The sequence below is a fragment of the Accipiter gentilis genome, chromosome 1 (assembly GCF_929443795.1).
Source record: "Accipiter gentilis chromosome 1, bAccGen1.1, whole genome shotgun sequence".
Taxonomy (NCBI): domain Eukaryota; kingdom Metazoa; phylum Chordata; class Aves; order Accipitriformes; family Accipitridae; genus Astur; species Astur gentilis.
Genome location: NC_064880.1, coordinates 40,946,277 through 40,966,620, shown reverse-complemented (window position 1 = coordinate 40,966,620; position 20,344 = coordinate 40,946,277). Strand labels below are relative to the sequence as shown.

General features: G+C 36.1%; 1 protein-coding gene across 3 annotated transcripts in view; it reads right to left on the bottom strand.

Annotated features, from left to right (window-relative positions):
- PTPN4 (protein tyrosine phosphatase non-receptor type 4) overlaps window positions 1-20,344 on the bottom strand; it is a 121,721-nt gene that overhangs the window by 66,571 nt on the left and 34,806 nt on the right. For all 3 annotated transcript variants that reach the window (XM_049804307.1, XM_049804287.1, XM_049804297.1), the window contains exons 2-5: window positions 11,787-11,941; window positions 5,095-5,202; window positions 982-1,024; window positions 806-884 (exon numbers count right to left, since the gene is read on the bottom strand). In XM_049804307.1, coding sequence (XP_049660264.1) covers window positions 806-884; window positions 982-1,024; window positions 5,095-5,202; window positions 11,787-11,924 — 368 coding nt within the window. In that variant the 5' untranslated portion in view covers window positions 11,925-11,941. The remainder of the gene's footprint in view (window positions 1-805; window positions 885-981; window positions 1,025-5,094; window positions 5,203-11,786; window positions 11,942-20,344) is intronic.

Below are 20,344 nucleotides of genomic sequence, written 5' to 3'. Positions count from 1 at the left end.
CAAATCAAAAGAAATTATAAACAAACATGGACTCAAATTTTCACAGTTTTGGTACTTAGATTTCTAAAGCTATCCTTAATAATTTAGATACTGTTATTTGAATGGGGCTGCCTTGTCTTCAGAATGGCTGGCATCCAAAAATTCCAATCTGTCAAACCATGCCACTTATGTAGAGGATCAGAACTAATTAAGAATACTGAAAATTTGAGGCATTTCTTCAGGGACTAATTGCAACTCACAAGCCTCCTATCTTGATTCACACTGAGCATCTTCTTCAACGGACTTCAAGACATTGCTATCAAAATAAGCTTACATGCTTCAAGCTAGGACTAGAACCATACAAACAGATTAATTTTATTAGTGCCAAGCAGAAAACTGGGGGGGTGGGGGGATGGAAATTAACAAAAAAATGCAGAAAGCTCAGGAATTTTTTAACCACAAAGGAGAACACAAGTAAGGATAAAATTAAATTTGTACTCATTGGTAAATAGTGGCATTAAGTTTTTCCTCTCTTCTCTATTTTCCCTTTTCTGTTTCTACTTGGTAGTATTTTCTTCATGTAGTTACTTCACTTTGCATATAAATTTGTAAATTTATTCACAGAAGCTTTTTGTTATATTGATTTGGTGCAACTGCATAGTTCATATCTGTAATTATTAGGCAAAAATTAGAGGCTTGCACATACAACACAAAAATTATTTACAAGAAAATTTCCGTGTTATACCTTAAAAAAATTAATGATTCTTATCCCCTTAAACATAAGCCTTCTAGAAAAATGTTTTATTGATAAATTAACTAGACCTACCTTGTATATTCTTCTTGGAGCTTGTTTGGGTCAGTTACAAAAAACTTAACTCTGAAGTTCAAACTGTGAGGAGATCCTCCTATAGTCAAGAAAAGTTATTTCTAATTAATCCAAGTACCTTGGAAAAACAGCATAATAATGATATATGAATTGACCAAATACATACATGTACTCACTTTTTAATTGTTTCCTGATTGGTTTGTTTGGATCCAACCACCTCTGGAAAGAGACAAATTGTAACACCAACTTTAGAGAAACAAAAAAGTATAAATTACAGCCTTATACATCAACAAACTGTTGCTTTTCTATTACTTTTTACTTGGTCTTTTACCAAAATGTCTTACTGGAGTACAAAGTCTTGTTACTGATTCTAGAAAGACACCAACATTATGATCAACGGTTGCTATTGTTCTTCTTTCCCTGAGATTAACCTCTGTTGTCCAGATATCTGTCTCTTACAGTACTAATTCAACTATGACTTTGTTCTACAATTGTCACATGAGCCTGAGAGAGGTTAGAACTCAATTATGGTGTGTTTAACAATCTTCAGCTCCTTTTTAAACTGATTATCTAAGGTGAACTAACTGTGGCAGTGATGAGCTATAAGCAGGCTAATTTACCTAATTCAGAAGTTAATTTGCTTAAACTAGTTCCAGTACTTTTGACCCTGCATTTTGTTGGCCTGACACATCCAGGGAGTTATCCCACTGGCTCACAGATTCTCTTCAAATTGTCAGCCTGAGTATCATTTCTGGTAAGTCGCTAATTGGAATCGTGTAAACCAGAGGCTCAGCGCTCAGCCTACTGGATTAAGGACTACAAAGCAATTTTACCAAACAGCACCCAAACTTGATTGTCTCTACAGGAGAACACTGCTGTGAGGAAGTACAGACAGATCTTTACAAAAGCAACACTGCAGATTTTAGATAGAGGTATGGTTCTCTGGAAAGCCCTACAAATTGCATAAACCACTCCCCACGAGCAACCCAGCAGACTCTGCACATACCAACGTAGTTCAATTAACTTGAACAGTATTTATAACAAAGATAGACTTACAATTCCTCATCCTGCCTTGCAATGCAAGCCCACAAGCCTCAGGAAATGGTTAATATGGCCACAGCTCCTATGAACTGTCAAAGACCTAAGCTGGTATAGCATGTAGCTACCTCACATTTATCACAGGGCTTTTTTTTTTTTTTTTCTGTCATGTGAGGAAAGAGGAAGAGAACACACAGAGGTACCTGAGCTGACACACACTATGAATCCCAAGTTAGTTCTGAGTCATTTTATTCATTGGGAATAACAAATAATGATGACTACATCCAAATGCTGTATCCTTGTAGTAGATGACTTAACAGGAACTAGAGAGACAGTTTGATACAGCTTAGAGTATGATGATGTCAAAAAAACCTCACAGAGGACCAATTAACTTTTAAGACTAAATGTAAAGCCTTAAGAAAGGACTCTCCAGCCAGGGATACACATGAATTTTATATAAGAACCTTTCAAAACATGGTAAAAGATACTTGAGTATCTTTAAGCAAGAGGTTATGATCCAATGTATCTGATAAATGTACAGAGATGACTGAAAATCCTCGGGGGTTTTTTTTGTTTGTTTTGTTTAAGGATTTTTGTTTGTTTGTTTGTGGGTTTTTGTTTTGGTTTTTTTTGTGGGAAGTACTGTCTTGAGATCAAAGTTAATCCAGAAAACCTGGAATTGAAATGTCTAGCAGAAAAGCTTGCATTTACATTCCCTTCTGGTTGTAAAGATCAATTTGGTATGTACTAGCATAGCTCAAACCACAGAAGAGTAACTTTTTTTTGAACCATATTTAACAGGCAATATCCATGCTTCCAAGTGATATCATTCGATCCAAATGCAAAAGATGATTTTTCTCTCTGGGAAACTGCAGTGTTGAACTGCTCAATATTGTAAAGAAGCTGAAGTTGACAGTATTTAGGCAAAAGTACCAGAACTTTACGAATCACAGTACTGCTAGCAAGGCATGTTATCCCATTTACATCCCACTAAGTCCAAGAGGCAGGTAGATTTGGGGACCCATTAAGTTTGTACCCCAGTCCCTTAAAGAGTAATTTCTGAACTCTCTCCTCCCCCAGCAATGATCCCTGCCTCACTTCCTCCTGCCAAGGGTACTCCAGCACCCACACAGACAGTATTTGCTGCACCCTCACTCCCACTACACACCAACACCCCTTCTCAGCATTGCTCCAGGCACCCACAGCCCAAGAGCCTAGCCAAATACACCGCTCCAGCTGCACACAGCATCAGTGCTTTCTTGCATTGACTTCTACTGTGACATTAATATTGTACAAAAACATAAAGCTTGTGCAGTTTATGAAATCCATGTTTAGGCACAATGATAAGAGATTTCACATTCATTTAGCAGAATCCCCTTTTCCCTATCACCTTTGACTATATCTTAAAAATATTCCCCTGTGTTATTTCACAAGTAACTAGAATATTTGTCAATCCCATCTGGTTTCTTTGTCCAAATGAACTGAGTGTAAAAGTAAACTGATACAAAAAACTGAAATTAGTCGAACACATAATTCTCCAAGCCTACAGGACTAATATTGGTAACATTTCTATTTAGCTCCGACACATTGTTTTCACAGCAACTAGATATGTGCTGAAAAGCCAAAATATTTAGAAGTCAAAGAATATTAAACCTTTAAAGCATGTGCTTATATCAAATAGTTGTGAAGCCATTCTTCTTTTGGACTAACTCTTAACCAGATCCTTCTATTACAGTGTTGTGTTCAGCTGCTTCCAGATAGATAAACTAAAAAATAGAGAGCTTAGACGTCTAATCTTTGGAAAGCCAGATAAAAGAGAATGAGCAACACTACAGATTTCTGAATGTTGAGTAAAATATTGAGTGATATTCAGTTAAATACTTCTTAAACAAGGCTGAAAAGTCATTCAGCCTTTTCTAAAGCATGCCTACGTTTTTTCAGCCTGGAAACAAAGTTTAGAACAAAAAGATTAAATGAGGCCAGCCTGCCAATTTCTTAACAGAACTAACCACAAAGTTGCAAAAGAAAAAAATTTGTTAAGTATCTACAGCTATGCTATACAGCTTTATTCATATTAATAAGCTTACTGATACCAGAATTTAGAGAAAGAATATAATTAAAAATAATTTGCTCTAGAGAAGAAAGAAATGTGGACGTAGTTCACTTTTCAGGCAGAAGAAAAATTATGGCTGTATCGGGACTTCTTTCTTCCTCGTCAACATTAAAAATAAGTAGAAAGAAAAAGCCCCAACCTTTTAGGAAGATAAAAAAAGTATTCCTTCTATTTAGAAGAATCACTCTTGATGGTAAAACAACAGCAGATGAAATCGGCACTAATCAAAGAAAGTTGCACTACTTTCTGAAATTCACCTTAGTTACTGAATGATTAACACTTCACTGTGTCACTTATCTCTATAGATCACATTCTCCACATTTTGTGAACAAAAATTACTTTTGACACACAAGTTGGGAGATAAATTTAGACCTCATCACTGTGACATGCACATAATGGGAATTAGGTAAAGAACTGTATTAAAAGGAATAATACTTAGTTAAATTGCACTTTAAAACAAGTATCGAACATTTGATAGCTATAAAAGAAAGTATTCAGGAAATATTCTTCAAGCAATCATGATCTCAGTAGTATAGCTATTACGATTATAGCCACTGAACATTACAGCTGCATCTATTAGCTTCTACTGGTGACTTACAAAGTTTCAGCCCTATGGAATTTCCTTTCGATTAAAGCACTACGATAAACACTCATTTTCAAAGGAGTCCCTTTTTCTGTTAAGGTGTTGACCTGAATGCCCTTGTCAGACAGTGGACATACGAAGCACTATTACAAGACCTACTAGGTATCTGGGCTAGAAAAAAAACACACCGTACAGGACAATCTAAAAAACCCTCATTTTTTTGAAAGTCCTAATGAAAAAAAAAAGTTACTATTTCTTATCCCAACTGACAATGATCATGCAGTCTAGTAAATATATAAAATAAAACAAGCAATATCCTTTTAAGTTATTATTTCATAAGGACAGATCTCAACCTTTTACTCCAAACTTGTAAATATTAACATTTAGTTTTATCATAACTACAAGGTGATACCAACCCACTCAAATGACACAGCTGGAGAAGATGGCACAATATTGCAATGGCTTCTATTTACTTCTCTTTACAATGACAAAGAGCACAGTGACGAATATGATTATGATTCGTAAAATCATATTTATAAAACAGAGTCAACTTACAGGGTTATCAGTAGATTCATCAGCCAACTGTAAACCAAAGTAATCTCTCTCTGTCAAATCAAGATGCTTGAAGACTACATCCAATAGAACTTGTCCCTGATCATGTTTCTGCAGAAAACACACACATTTATTTTTTTTTAATGAACAAATATATAACTGGACACACAAACTTCAGGCAGGCAGAGCACACACACATTCTTTCAGCCTAAATTTTAAATATCATTAAGTGTATCCCAGGAGCACTATTTTTAAACGAGCTTCATCTCTCTTTTTGAAACATATGCAAGGAATTATTATTTTTCCTCTTTGTCATTTTCTGACAGCAAGAATTTCTCACTTCTCAGCTAGCTACATTATTATTTCTGAAAACCATTCATTAGCCAAATTTGATATTTAAAAGGAGTACTGAAAAAAAAGAAAAAAGGCTAGGATATGACAAAGAACTTTGCAGCCTTGGTTGGGTCACTGAATTTAAAAGTACAGGTCTCTACAAGTTATTCTTAGTTATTTTATCTGAAAATCTGTTCCTGAATCTAAATGAACCAGCATATTGAAAATGTTCCCAAAGTTAAATGACATAGCTGAAGCAGCCAAATATCTACCTGAAAATTGTCATTTAAATGCATTCTCTCAAAGATACTACTTCATTCTAAATGAACTAATTCAAATTAACTGAATGACAGTAACGTTGCTTTTCAGAGAGAAGTGAACAAACTTGATTTCTACTGCAGGGACAAATCTTACCCTCAAAATGATATAAAAAGAACCTGTAGTTGTTGGTACCTAGCAATTTTTTGCTTAACCTGAAAATACTGCCAACACAGTAATTGAACGCTGAGCGTGCCATTATGACAGGGCTCAATAGACACATTTGGTGACATGTGAAGGGGGTTTCCCAAAGAAGTTAGAACGTCAGAGCTTCTTGAAGTACAAAAGATGAGGAATCATTCTGCAAGAACAACTGACAAACAAAAAAATCATGAGAGAGATGATTGATTTATTTTCCGCCCAGTTTTTCTACTTCTCTGGCACCAAGCAAGCTTCTAAATCTTCTAGTTGCCAAGTATTATTGATGCTACAGTGGATTTGATACATCTTGCCTTGTTTACTGTAGGCAATAAGATATTTTTAAAGTTTTAAAACAAAAACCCCTGCTGTTCTGCTCCCAAATGACCTCACTTCTCATAGACATTATACGAGAGTTTACTTTTACAGCCATTAAAACAGAAGTATTTAACTAAAAGGTCAAAAGAAGGTTGCAAGAATTTCATTATATCCATATACGAGAAAAATCTACAAATAGCATTCAGACATTTGTTACACCTAAGGGCATCCTATCAAAACTCATTTTTTTGTTCAGCTGAAATTACGGTGAAGTTGAGTAAACCGTTAAAAAAAACATTTATTAGGGGCTAAACACTCCAAGAAGCTTGATAATTTATTTCATAATAATAAGAAAAAAATCAGAAAATAGTATCAACAAATTATGCTTGAAATGATCCCAGCAGTACAATCATAACAATAGCTCCGTGCATTTAAGTTGAAATTACATAAAGCATGTGTTTCAGGTCCCATATAAATTTGGCTAGGTTAAAGTGATCTAAGAAATATTGTATTTACTTTGAAAGAAGACCTTTTTTTAAAAAAAAATCAGAGAAAATTTCTTGATGTTTAACAAAACGAAGAGGCAGTAGGAGCACCATTGTTAAAAAGTTCACTACTGAAAAATCTACTTTCCAATAACTAAGAACAAGCAAAGAAAAAAACAGATGTTAACATAATAAATACACAACAGTATAAATGCATAAGGCAATTTTGATATACAATCAAAAAACAGTCACTTTCATTTTTACTAAATTAGGAGTTTCTGATATATTTTGAAATAAACCAGTAATCAGTACAATTTTTTCAGCAAACAAAACTAATGTTAAAATTACATAGCAACACTAATTGCTTCTTGGCATTTTTCCCCATGTAGATTAAAATCAGAACTCGAACTAAGAACTTATGACAATAACCAGCAGAAAACGGGAGACATTTGGAACCCAAGTTTAGGCTTACATTTACCACAGCTGACCTGTTACTTCTTCAAATAACAGGCAGATATCAATTCTGTAGTTTTTTTCCAATCTACACCTGAGAACTTATACTGTTTCTTAAATATCTGAATATATGTTTCCTAATGAAAAAGCTTAGAACTTGCTGATCAGTTTGAATTTAGTAATACAGAAAGTCATTTAATGACTGCAAGGAAGGTATTTCTCCTGCAACAGAGCAGCAAATCTGGTAAGAGAAGACTAGTTTCAACATGAAGCATTTGTTTTGATCACAATGTTTTACTCTCAGTACAAAATAAAGATAAACATCTAGTAAAACCAGACCTTGATTTAACCCATCTCTAATATTTATATAATGATGTCGCAGCTTGCCACAGCAGGTGAAGGTCACAATCCTGCTTGTTGTGAAAGGTCCAAAATACTTGTATTACTATCATAACCACTGAATAGCTGCTATAAATAAAAGGTATGATAACAAGTTTCTACTTTTGCTTTTTTTTTAATAAAAAAGCAAACCCAATAAACGTGGATTAGCATAAAAAGAAACTTGCTTTATTCCTACAGATAAAGTTAAACATTAGTATTTCCTCTTAAAACAGGGAATAATGGAAATATATGAAAAATGGGAAATATCCAATATAAAACTGCAGTAGATAGATACAAAACATCAACAGTTTTTCCGAATTGGAATATTGGAATGTTATGTGTACTTCTTATTAGTCATTGCTGGAGGCAAAGTGTCTAACAAATTTTGGCCTTTCAGAACAAATTTGACATCAACACTAGACATCAATATATTAGCTGCACTGACTGCTATCTGTCATCTAGTGGCCAAGATCTAGTACCACTACGTACATATTAATCTCTAATCGCAAAATGATTGTCAGCTGTTTACAAACACCCGTATTTGAAAATTTAGGAAAACATCTGCAATTACATAGGTTTAATACCTGCTTACCAACTACCACCATCTTCCCAATTTATATTACTGACATTCTGGTTTTGTTGCTGGCCTACGGAACTGACCGCATCTACAGCAAACACCAGAAGATATTGCTGCCGTGTCAGTCCAAACAAATTTGGACTTCTGATGACAGAGGAATGGGATGACAGGTCCCAAGCTTTCCTGGAGGGGGTCAGATGGCTCTGCTGATCACAGGTCTGCAGGAGGCTGTGCTGCTCCTTCACTAATGACAGCACTGGAAGCTCTTCTCTCACAGCACACCCCAATACTTGTGTTGCAACTCAAGCAAGCGCATCCCCAAACAGCCAGCGCCGTACTACTGTCTCCTTTCACTCCTCAGCTTATGTTAGCTTTGCAAAAAGTTACCTTGTTTTAAAAAAAGTTTCCAAGCAGGCTATTTTTTTTGGTCAAAGAAAAACCAGAAGCAAGTAATGCTGAAGAGTAAATTACTGAAAGTTTTTGCTTCTAAAATTAGAGGTGTGTTGGGGGGGGGGGGGGGGGGGGTGGGGGGGTGTTTGTTTTGGGTTATTTTACAGATTTTTAGATTTTTACTTCCATTAGAGTGTAAATTCATTAAGTTTGAGGAGAATTCTGAGATAATAAAGGCTCCAAATTGAAACATTTGTCCATGACTGCTAACCCACTAGCGTTGCTCACAGAACAACTCATCCCATCTACCTTGACTTAGTTTTCCCTCAAGTTTAGTGTGATCTCCATATCCATGTACCGGCTTTCAGGAAATACAATTAAGTCAGCCTGCACAGAAAAGATAAAATTTGAGGTATTTAAACAATTAATTAAAATCAATTAAAGCAATTTGATCTTGAAGAAGCAGGTTTACAGTAATGCAAATCATCCTGATCACATTATTAACTCAAGTCAGCCTCAATTCTTCCAGCCACGCGTTCTATGAATTATGCTTTTCAGGGTCCAAGTAGGAGTTCTTCATTTGATAAGCAGAGCATTTTCTAGAAAGGATTTCTCTCCTTCAAACATAGGCACAGGTTAGTTCCAACTGATTCTTCTGCCTGCCACCAAAATAACCTTTGTCTGGCTACAATCCACAGGAATTATTTGATATGTTACACTCTATACAAAGTAAGGCTTAGCACAAAGTATGCCCATCTTGCAGATCAATGGAAAAGGCTGGTTGAAATGTGAACTTAGAACATGTCACATAAATTATCAAGAGACATTGTCTGTGATTAGTACTTTGCTGTTGGAGAAGAAAAAGTATTTGAGTACATTTTTATTAATACAGTACTGCATACTCCAGATGATTAAACTTTACGGTCATTAGCATACAGAATACCTATAGCAATCACCAGGAGAAAAAAACCTTGCTAATTTATTTGATGTTATCTTTGTTCTTCCTGTTTTGAAAACAATTCCATAAATATTTACTGCCAAGTATTGTGTCAACCACAATAAAGTAAAACACAGCAATAAGCCCTGAAAACCTGTATACCATGTAGGTTAGCATGAATTTGCTATGATTGAATACTTTATTACTCCTTATTTTTGAAAAAAATAGATTGAGGCTAAGACCTGAGATCAAAATGTTGAGTACCAAGGAACTTTTTATTCCCTAAACTCAGTTTTAATAGACAAACTTGCAGGCTGATCTGTATAAGCAGTAAAGCGTGATTCATGCAACTAAAATATTTAGTACACTAGGGAGGTGGCGAGAACATATTACATAAGTTTTTCTTGGGAGAGATAGAATAGACATTTGAGGATTTATAACCGGTGATTCTACTCTAGACAAGCACTAGCATCCTCTAACAACATACGGCTTTTTAACACCTAGATCAAAAGGGAGCATAATCTCCCATACCTATTGCACAACAATTATTCCTTATTTTAGCCAACTCACAAGAACAAACAAAAACCTGCAAGACAGCTATTGTAACAGAAAACTCATGTACCTGAAAGCAAAGAACACAACATTTTTAATTTCTCACACGCGCTTTTAATGCTTTGTCTCCAACTACATTGTGCACATACTGCTTTTTGGCAGGCAGTATAGACTGGGAAAATGTTAGCAAGGATGAGAAAGTAAGAGATACAGAAGAGCAGTGGGATATTGTAGACAAAAAGGGAAAAGACTTATAGGAGAAATTATCCCAGAACAGAAATGAGGCTTGATGTTGATAAATTAAGTCTTTGGTCATCCCTCCCCCAGCTCCATCATCCAAAATTGCTACCCTTAACTACTCAGAAGTCCTGAAAAGTTAAATAGCTCCTGAACGCCCTACAAGAATATATCAAGAAAACATCCTAAAATCTTCTATCTTGATTGAAGTATCTAAACCAAATAACCACCAAGTCTACACCTCTAAATCATAAGTTACTCAACACTGGATCCTTGCAAGTTTTATCTAGGTAACAGAGATTTCACTCCTCTGATAGGAGGACAGGGTCTAACCACCTAATCAGAGAACAGAGAAATGCAATCACTTTCACAAACCTTCCCTAAAACATTCAAATATATCAACATCCTCACTGAACACTGGATATCAGAACTCGATATAATTGCTGAGCATTAGAACTTTTTCTCATAGTCCAAATTAAACTTGTTCACATAGATTTGAGAACTGCTTCAGTTTCTCCCTCACTTCCCAACTTAAGTCCCACAGCCTTATTTGATAACGAGCTATTCCTTCACTCTATTTGCTGAAGTTCAATTTTCTCTTGAAAAACTTTAATAATCATGCCAACTGTAACTTTCACCATCACATTATTCAACCTTGCTCCACTTAAGCTTTTAAAGTAAAAACTGAGTTCTCCTGCCCCAGGACACCCCACAGCTTCTTTCCTGTTTGAGTTCTGGTTCTTCTCACACAAAGATCCCTTTAAATGCTTTAACGTTTTCTTGTGAGGTCCTTGCCTGTTGTTTGTGATTGGGGGGTTTTTCCCCTCAAGAAGTCAAAAGAAATGGTTGCACTTGTGTGAACATATGCACAAAATTATGAACATTTTGATTTCAACTCTTTCTCAAGGATTACAGATTAGAAAATCTGATGAATAACCTATTTTAAATTCTAGGCTCATATATAAAGTTATTCACTTTTCCAAGTGACAGTCCTCAGCATTCAGCAACCAGCTTCCTGTTTTCTATCCTGCCATCCTCATTAGTGCATTAGAAGGTGGTGAGTTTAAGCGAGGGAAATCATAGAATAAGAACATAATCTGAGAAAAGCAAAAAGCAAAGAGGTACTTTAAGATGACAGCTGTAACAAAATATAATCATACACATGATTGAACATAGTTAGCTACACAGTGATGAGAAGAGCTACCATGACACCTTACTCATGCTCAAAATGCAAAAACCAGAATGGAGCAAAACAAAAGCTTGCTTCTCATTCAGCTCAGTGGCAAAACTGCCCTCCATTTCCACTAGACAGCTTTAGTCCATGAAGAGAATTACCAGAAATAAATTATGCTTTTTATATTCAATTTTGAAATGAAGATGTGTTAGTACTATAGAGGATGCCAGAATGACTAAATTCAGTGACTTAGTATGTACATGTACTAGCACGCCTTCCTGAACATAACTTCCCCTTCTATTCTGTACTTAACATTATTTTGAAAGTCAAACTCTAGCCATACAAATCCAGCAAAGGAAAGCAAGTTTGGTGATATTGATTTGCGATACGCAAATTACTTACATTAACTCTGAAAGCTTGTACAGTGTTATCCAGGAGAAGAATGTTGCAGACCACCTCCGTATGCTGCCTGTCTCGTGCCAGCTCAGATGCTCGTACATTGTAGGTTCTGCCAGCAGGCAATCGGAAACGTGCGGTCATTACTGTCCACACAGGGTCTTCAGGCAAAACAAAAATAAAATTTAAAAATATCGAAAAATACAAATGCAAGAATGTCATACGTCAAAGGTCAACACACAGCAAGTCCATTGTTAAAAAGCTCCATTACAGGCAAAAGAAAAATGTGTAACTAAATTCATGGTATCCAATAATGAAACAATGTCCTACAAATTACAACACAATCTTATTTCAAAATACTCAGTCCTTTACTTTCTGCCTGTTGTCCACTCACTCCCTATTTTAGGGTTGTTTTGTAGGTTTGGTTGGTTTGGGGTTTTTTTTTTTAAAGATTCAGAACCGCATTTTCACTTCAAAAAGCATTGTAATCGCTGGGCAACATGGCTAGTAGGCTCCCAATATTAGAGGCAATTAAGTAATTAATTTCAGTGCAAAACAGAAAAAAAAAATATGCTTACACCAAAAAGCTTTATAGAGAAAAAGCATGAAGAAAAGAAAACACAAAGATTTTGATGCATTATTCTGCAAGGCCTGTGCATTCACTTTATAATTGCTAGACATGAGAATACAGAGATAAAATAACATTAGCATTGGTTTTTTCTCCTTTTTTTTAATTTTTAAATTACAACATGAATAGGTAAAGGTTTGTCAAACTACTGAATCTTCCGTCTAAGTCAATTTGATTGGATTTACATGTCCAGATAGGAATCACAAGCAATTCTTATTCTCCAAATAAGGGACTGTGACCAACCTGTGCTAAGTGCTGATAAATAAAATGCAAGAATTGAAATGTGACTTTCACTTTTCAAAACTAAGATTCTAGTGATTATCATGCAACCCCAGTCCAGCAAAGCACTTATGAGCACACCTGATGCCATTAGCTCTATCCAATGATACTAGTTACTTTCTTAAGTACCTCACAAGATCAGAGCCTGATTCACTTAATTACACACTCAGCGAACTATTTCTACATCCTTTGACAAGGGCGTAAGCAAACAGAAAGTTTCATAACTTAAGTAGAGAATATATTGAGATAGAAAATTAAAATACCTTAAAAAAAAGGAGTAAAAGAAAACAGGTATTCTCAAAACTGAATATAAAATTATTTTCTTTATTCTGTGAAAAATTATGAAGCTTCAAAAACATTTATACATTTGCTTCCTGGTTTTGGGGTGGGGTTGGGTGGGGTTTATCATCATAAAAAAAAGAGTTGAGCAGAGGACAGCAAACATCCCAGCAGTGATTAGAGGGCTTGCCTGGATCATAAGAGATATCTGTGCTCCAATATACACAAATCAATAGGGGTAACAAGTAAAAGATCGATCCCCTCCCTAAATAGTTGATAGCTTACTTAGGCCCTCGTGGGAAAATGGAAGACCAAGATCCAAGCCACTTGCATCAGGAATGGCTGGGACTTTTCAGTTTAACCTTCTTCCCACCGCCTGCAGCCAACCTCCTGAGCAACTGCCCTAAAAATCCCTGAGGTATTTTGCTTTTCTAGAGCATGTCCTCAGCTCTTTCAGCATGACCACACATCTCAGACATAAAAAAAAAAAAAAAAAAAATCTTTTTGATGATAATTCATCCTTGCAAAATGTTTCAGTTTTGACTTAACCATCATTTTCAGATTAAAAAGTACTTGTTTCCTTACCAGACAGCTTTTATTTGGCTACTCAGTCACTCTGGCTTCAGAACTGCAATGCCATATTCATGTACAATTACAGCAAGTTTATTTTTGTTTTGCTAAACCATGACAAACTGAGAAAGGATAAAGATACCAGATAAACCCACCAGCTGCAAGCTAAACTCATGACTTTCTCTTAATGATAAAATAATGAAAAATTGTTGCAAACATTAAAACTCCAAAGTAAAGCCTAACAAGAAAGCACATGTCTGACAACGCCTCATGAAGAGGCTGCTTCTGCTGTGCCTTCTACAAGCCTCAAAAATAAAAGGCAGAAGAAAAACTTTAACAGAGAATAGGAACTGAACCTCCATAACAGTGATCTGAGCCAACAACATAATATTTCACAAACAGTATTTTGTCATGTAGACACAATCTAGAAGTCAATCGCCTTACTAGCCATAACAGCATAATGATCAGCATCTTTATCAGTGCAGCAACGCAACCAATAACTATAGCCAAGAATTTATTGGTATTTGCCTGTGAGCTGAATCAAAGGTGGTTTCGGAAAAGCATGCAATTTGATTAAAAACAGTTTATCCATACCACAGAAACAACCCTTTGACAGGAATATTTTACAAGGATTTGAATAACTGACAAATCAACCAAGACACAGTAGGGGTTATCTTAGAGTCCTTTCCCATGAATACAAACAAACACCAGTGCACAAAGTAGGACTGTTTAGCTTCCAGGTAAGCATTGCAGTCCTCACAAAACCATTTGGTAGTGAGCTAGAAGGGTCTAACTCAACAATCCACAATTTTGCAGCAGATAAAGAGAAGATTTGTTAAAGACCAGAAATCATCATGCTTTCAGGGAAGAAAAAGGCAAATCTCACCTTTGCCTCCTGTTCTCTCCCCTATTTTTGTCTTATTCGCTGATAAAGAACAACAGTATTGCTTCCTTCCTCATCACTGCCTTAAACTAGAAAGAAAGCTTCTGGATTTCAGAGTAACAAATTCCTAAGAGTGAGCAAGAAGAAAATCTGCCCTCAGTGATCCTCAAAATCCTTTAAGTACCAAGCAACCATTCACCATATCCTTCAACAGACCCAAGCTGCAGACCTAGCAAGGTTCTTGCTGTAACACAGATGATCTCCATTCCAACCAACCAAAATCATTGAATAGTCACAGACAGTGATTTGAGTCTTTCTCAATGTACACAAATGAAATGGTTAAATTCAAGAAAGAAGGCACCGTATTATGAGTTCACTAAGGAAACAGGACCAGCTATATTAGGTCAGAACAACAGTTCATCTAGCTAGCAGACCTGAAGGGCAATACCTTCTCACTTTCTTTAAGGAAGGAAGAAATGAACAGGACACACACATAAAGATATTTCTCACATACTGTTCCAGTCTGGAGTTCAGTGTCTTCCTGGTATGGAGCTCATATTCACACCATGCTGGACATCAGTCATTCATGAATGTTTTCTTCATGGACTTAGGAAACCAAGTTTTGAACTTTCAGGCTAGGCAATGAAACATTATATTCCATGTCCCCCATACAATACATAGTAGCCTGAACAGCTATCTTGCAGTAGACAATTTCTTCCATGAAACTAAGAGGCTTTCCAACTACAGAATACGGTTTTATAACTAAGTATAATAACTGAAATCCTGAAATACTTCTACAAAATAGAAATATAACAGGCATGAATGTAATAGAGAGGTAGGTGACAAAAGACAGACTATTTTCAGCAAATCACATTCAAAGTTACTCTTTCCCCATATGTCAGCAAAGAAACCATGGGAGTATGTAGGGATTATGTTAAAATGCCTTCACCATCACACACTCTCTCAAAAATACTTCTGAGATCTTCCAGGGCTATTACATGTAACTGCTTTGTGGCCAATCATGTGTATACAACCCATATTTAAGCTTCTATCAGCTTATGTACATACAAAAATGACACAGTTGTTAATCACAGACAGACCCTGCAACTGTTGGTCTTACCATGGCACACTTGTTTTACAATGCAATTGGCCCTGAACTGTAGCCATATCATCTTCACTACTCCTTTCTTCCAAAAATACATGCACCAAGAACACAGACAATATTATTTCTCCTGACCAGGTATTGGCATTGTTGCTATACATTTTGAAAACATACTAGCACAACAGTGATATGGCTAGCTATTGCTTATGAGGTTAAAAATCATAACTATCTGATTTCCCAGCAAATACTGATATATAAAATGACAAAACTGATAAAAATTCAGCTACGCTGGTTGCAAACTTCTGCAGTGAAAATATGTTATAGCTAAAGTTAGTATGGAACAAATAAAGGACTGACTTCAAGGTCCAACGTAAAATCTGCAGCCCCAAAAGAAATAGGAGTAAGGACAAAAGGTGAGATTCAACCAAAAAAAGTTTGAGAACAACTAGTTTAAGCAGCAGGTTAACTTAAGCAAAGTGCTACTACGTGTGCATATCCATGTCATGGACAGTACCATGGCCACTTACGCTAAAATCTTTCTCTATATGCAAATGGGTTATTTAAATTGGATTTAAATCAGATTAACCTTTGCATAGGAAGAAGGTTTCTGCTTATAATTTTTCAGTGTCTTCTGCTAAGCATGTAATATTTAGACACTTGAATTAACAATCCAAAGCACATGCTGCTACAGCAACTGGAGAAGGACAGAACTTGTGCAATGGAACTCCACTTACCTCTCAGGTCTGTGGAGGGAGTAAGTTGTACATTTCCTGCCTGAGCTCAGGTTTCAAGCGATGAAGCAATTCTAGGGAGTGTTCCCTATCAAAGGGCAGAACATTCCTGCAATACTGGCTTGGTTAGGGCACTACAGAGCATACAGAAGCTTCACAAGTGAATTTTCGGCATCCTCTATTCTTTTATGTAAATGCATACAGTAAAATGACAATTTGCTTAGGCTTACAATAAACTAACCAATTTTAAGCAGCTTAATAAATAAGCAGTTGGTTAAGTAAGTCATTAACTGAAATTTAATTTATCCGAGAGTGCAACTGATTCACTGACTTGAAGTAAAGAGTTCTTTTAAAGAGAGTTCGCATCACATACTGTACATGGAGACAACTACCTTAGCACACAGAGTACAGTATGCACACGTGGATGCAAGGACATGAGAAATTTCATTTTTCATGGCTAATCTAAAGCAGCTAAGAAGCTAATGCATTGCTAGATTTCCATTTGTTTAGAAGCTGGTATTTTAGCTACCCAGAAGGCATGTATTTCCACTGTAGCCCACTTGCTGACTTGGGTCTAACACAGTACATGAATTTGCTACAAGAGGTAGAAAAGTAGGCCAGACTCATAGCAAACCCACATCCTTATAACACAATGAAGCTTGTATACATTAAATAGATTGCAGACCCCATGGTTACTAAAATTATCCAGGCAATCTAATTAGGAGAAAAAAAACCCACTATTAAAAGTACAAAGACAATTCTGAAGGTTTAAACAGAGTAATACAACTTACTGCATTTCAAACAAACACCAAGTTATATCTAGAACTTATCTTCATATACGTTTACTGAAAACATGTTAGTGAAACTACATTAAATGTTTTAACTATAACCAGTTTGAAAATGCAAAGCATTAGTTGACTGTGCACTATTTTAAGGGAAGTCTACATTAGTCTAAAAAATGAAAGTTCAATTTTTTTTTTATCTTTCAAAAATTTGTTTTGAAAGCTTTCAGCAATTCTGATGTAGCACACACCTTCAGGTCATTCCTTATGAATAAAATCAGAGTAGAAATGCACTTTCATTTAAGTGAATTGACCCATGCACTACAATCCTGAACTCATTCTGATGATTCATACTTCATTCATTTCTTCTTGCCTTCTGCTGACCAAACAATGGAAAGTATCCATAATTCTTGAAAGTTCATATGTAAACTTCAGGTCATTTCACTTTGTCATCAACAGGTGCAAAGGCTCAAGCTAGACTTCTATCCAGGCAACAGCACCATTAATGATTCTGGGCTCTATCAAAATTTTCTGTTTATTTTGTAAGTTTATTAATTATCTGAAATATATAAATAATCAAATTAATTCTGCTTAAAGAAAATAATATACTCCTGTGTAGCTATCATATGGCCACTTATTAAACTCTTCCTAAAAGTTCCCCTGGTAAAGAGGGATATTGCATTTTTCCCAGTTTCCCATTTGTCCCAGTTGACAAACTGGGACAGTTACAGTGACCAATGTAACTATAAACATGATTCCTTCAGTGCTACTACATTCCCAAAGACTTGTCAAAAGAGAGTACTGGATACAAGGAGACACTGGCACTGGAAGTTAGGAAGGTAAAGTTTCCAAAACCTCAGCAACTTCTCTTCACTGGTAAGTAACCATATTGTGCCCTCATTAGCCCAGGTATCTACATGGCAGCTCTGGGATTCCAAGCTCACCCTCCTCGGAGGTCAGGGCTTCCCACACCCTTCTTTACAGGCTGGCCCTGAGCAGCCTCCAAGCTTCATATGCAAAACTGGTACACGAAACTTATCTTATCTCCAGCTGCTTTTATACATTCCTTCAAGACTTCCATTATCTGTGGGCACTCTGAGCTGCTTGATTAAATCCCTCACAGATGCAATAAGTATAGAACAACAAAAGAAATTCCTATCTGCAAGTACTTCACTTTTGAGAGCAATAGAGCAACACAATCGCATATCCCCTAAAATGTCCATAATCTCACCTACATTTCAATGAATGAGCTAGTCTTACATCCTCAATCCTCAACCACATGAAGAGCCAAATCTAACACAAAAAGCATTAATTCTTAAAGCACACCTGACAGTTTCTGAAAATTTGGGGCCCAAAGTTCAACAGTTGAGAGAAAAGAAGTTGAATTTAGCATCTCTCCTTCACCATCATCTTCTTGTATATACAAGCCAGTAACAGAGAATTAATATTCTATGCATTTATTCAGGTAAGTTTCTAAGGTTATTAATTCATCTCGGTTTATGAACATGAGGATTTCATGGGGCTGGCTGTGGATTTCAGTACAGGCTCGACACCTAAATTAATAATTACTCTCAGTTTAAAAATTACTTGAGGACTTATTTTTAAATGAAGATGTCCTTGGATAATGCTTTTTATCTACTTCTTTGGATAGGGGTTTCAAATTTGAACAACTGCTGTGTGCTATCAAGCAAGACTTTCACTGTTACCATCACATCATTACTAATAGAGACAAAGGTCGGAGGTGAAACACCTTGCTCTGTCACTCCCAGAATTTCATTCTTTCCAACATAAAAATAATAATTAACAAGCGTTCAGTCACTCTACACAGGATAGTGGCCAATCTGTTAGAGAAAGCTGGAGGATGTATACCATAACACAGCAAATTAGTTTGGTAGTACTGTAGCAATCAATCTATTATTTCATCTGAAAAATAAACTATTTTGACAATTCCCTCCCTTGCTTCTCCCCTTCCCCAAGAACAAGAACATAGCTAACAGAAAAGCCTATTATAAATGACACTTCTATCTAATTAGATGTCAGTACTCCTTATGCTTGAACTGTGTGCACAATGCTCCAAAAAAAAAGCCCCTCAAATTTATCTGCTCCCTTTCTCTGCTTTGGGTCTGAAGTAGGACAGTGCAGGAAGTCTAGTTATCTGCTTTTCTTCACTCCTGTATGTAACATTTCAGGAAACAAAACCAGCAAGATAAAATTCATTAGTTTGAGATTACAATACTTACTGGTACAGTTTAGAAGTAATACTAATTAAAAAAGCAGTTCTTAGAAACCATGCCATCAACACTACCAATTATTTCAAACCTAAAAACCTTTATGGCCTCCCTTTCTATGCCTAGTCATTTTTCACATGAAGAAAGTAACTCTTCCATCTTCAGTATCCAGGACTCTAGATTAGATACAGCCTGAGAATTTTTTGAGAGAAAAAAGACAGATGGACTTACAGATTCCAAACAGCTCAATTCCAAACAGTTCATTTTAAATGCATTGTTAAGTTTCAAATTTATTCTTAGTGAATACCTGTCCACACCACATTACAACTGGCAGCCTGATAAATGCACTGCATTTCCATAGCACATCCTTTCATAGTAAATTTGATCTTTTTGTTTCAGTTTTTGACCAGGTTTCTAGATGGGGAACTGAGCTTCAGAGAGGCTGAAGAAATACACCCAGTACACTAGAAGTCTGCAGTCAAGAAAGATCTAAAATTAAAAGTCAAACTCTTTTTTTTTAAACCCTATCCTACTGCAGCAGGTTCAATCCATTTCCCTTTTCACTGCAACAGTCTTACAGGTCAGAGTGTGAACAAATGCAAATACAACAGAAAACCTCCTTCCAGCCAGCTCCTGCCAGCTCAAGGCTGAGTACTCACTGACCTTATAAAAGCACTTCAGAAAAGACAGGGCTTTTGTCTCACTTCCAAATGATGCAAGAAAAATGTCCAGCGTCCACGTGCCTTTAGGAAAAGGCTTCATATGGAGTACCCATGGTTATTCACAACAAATACAAACCCATCTGTCCTACAGGTGACAGACAGACTGAAGCCACAATCAGACTTGAAACATCATATGAATTTGTGCAGCCACACTGTTTCTGAGCCAGAGACCTTTCACTTGCAGGTGATACTCAGGGGTAAGGGAAGTTTTATGAAACAAGTCACACACACATTTGAACAAGATGTGCGAAGAAGTTTATATGAGCTTTCAGAGATTATTGAGCATAAGTCTAGAAAGTTTCTATACGATAGCAATATACACATAGGCACCTTAGCAAACAAGAAAAAAAAACCCCACAT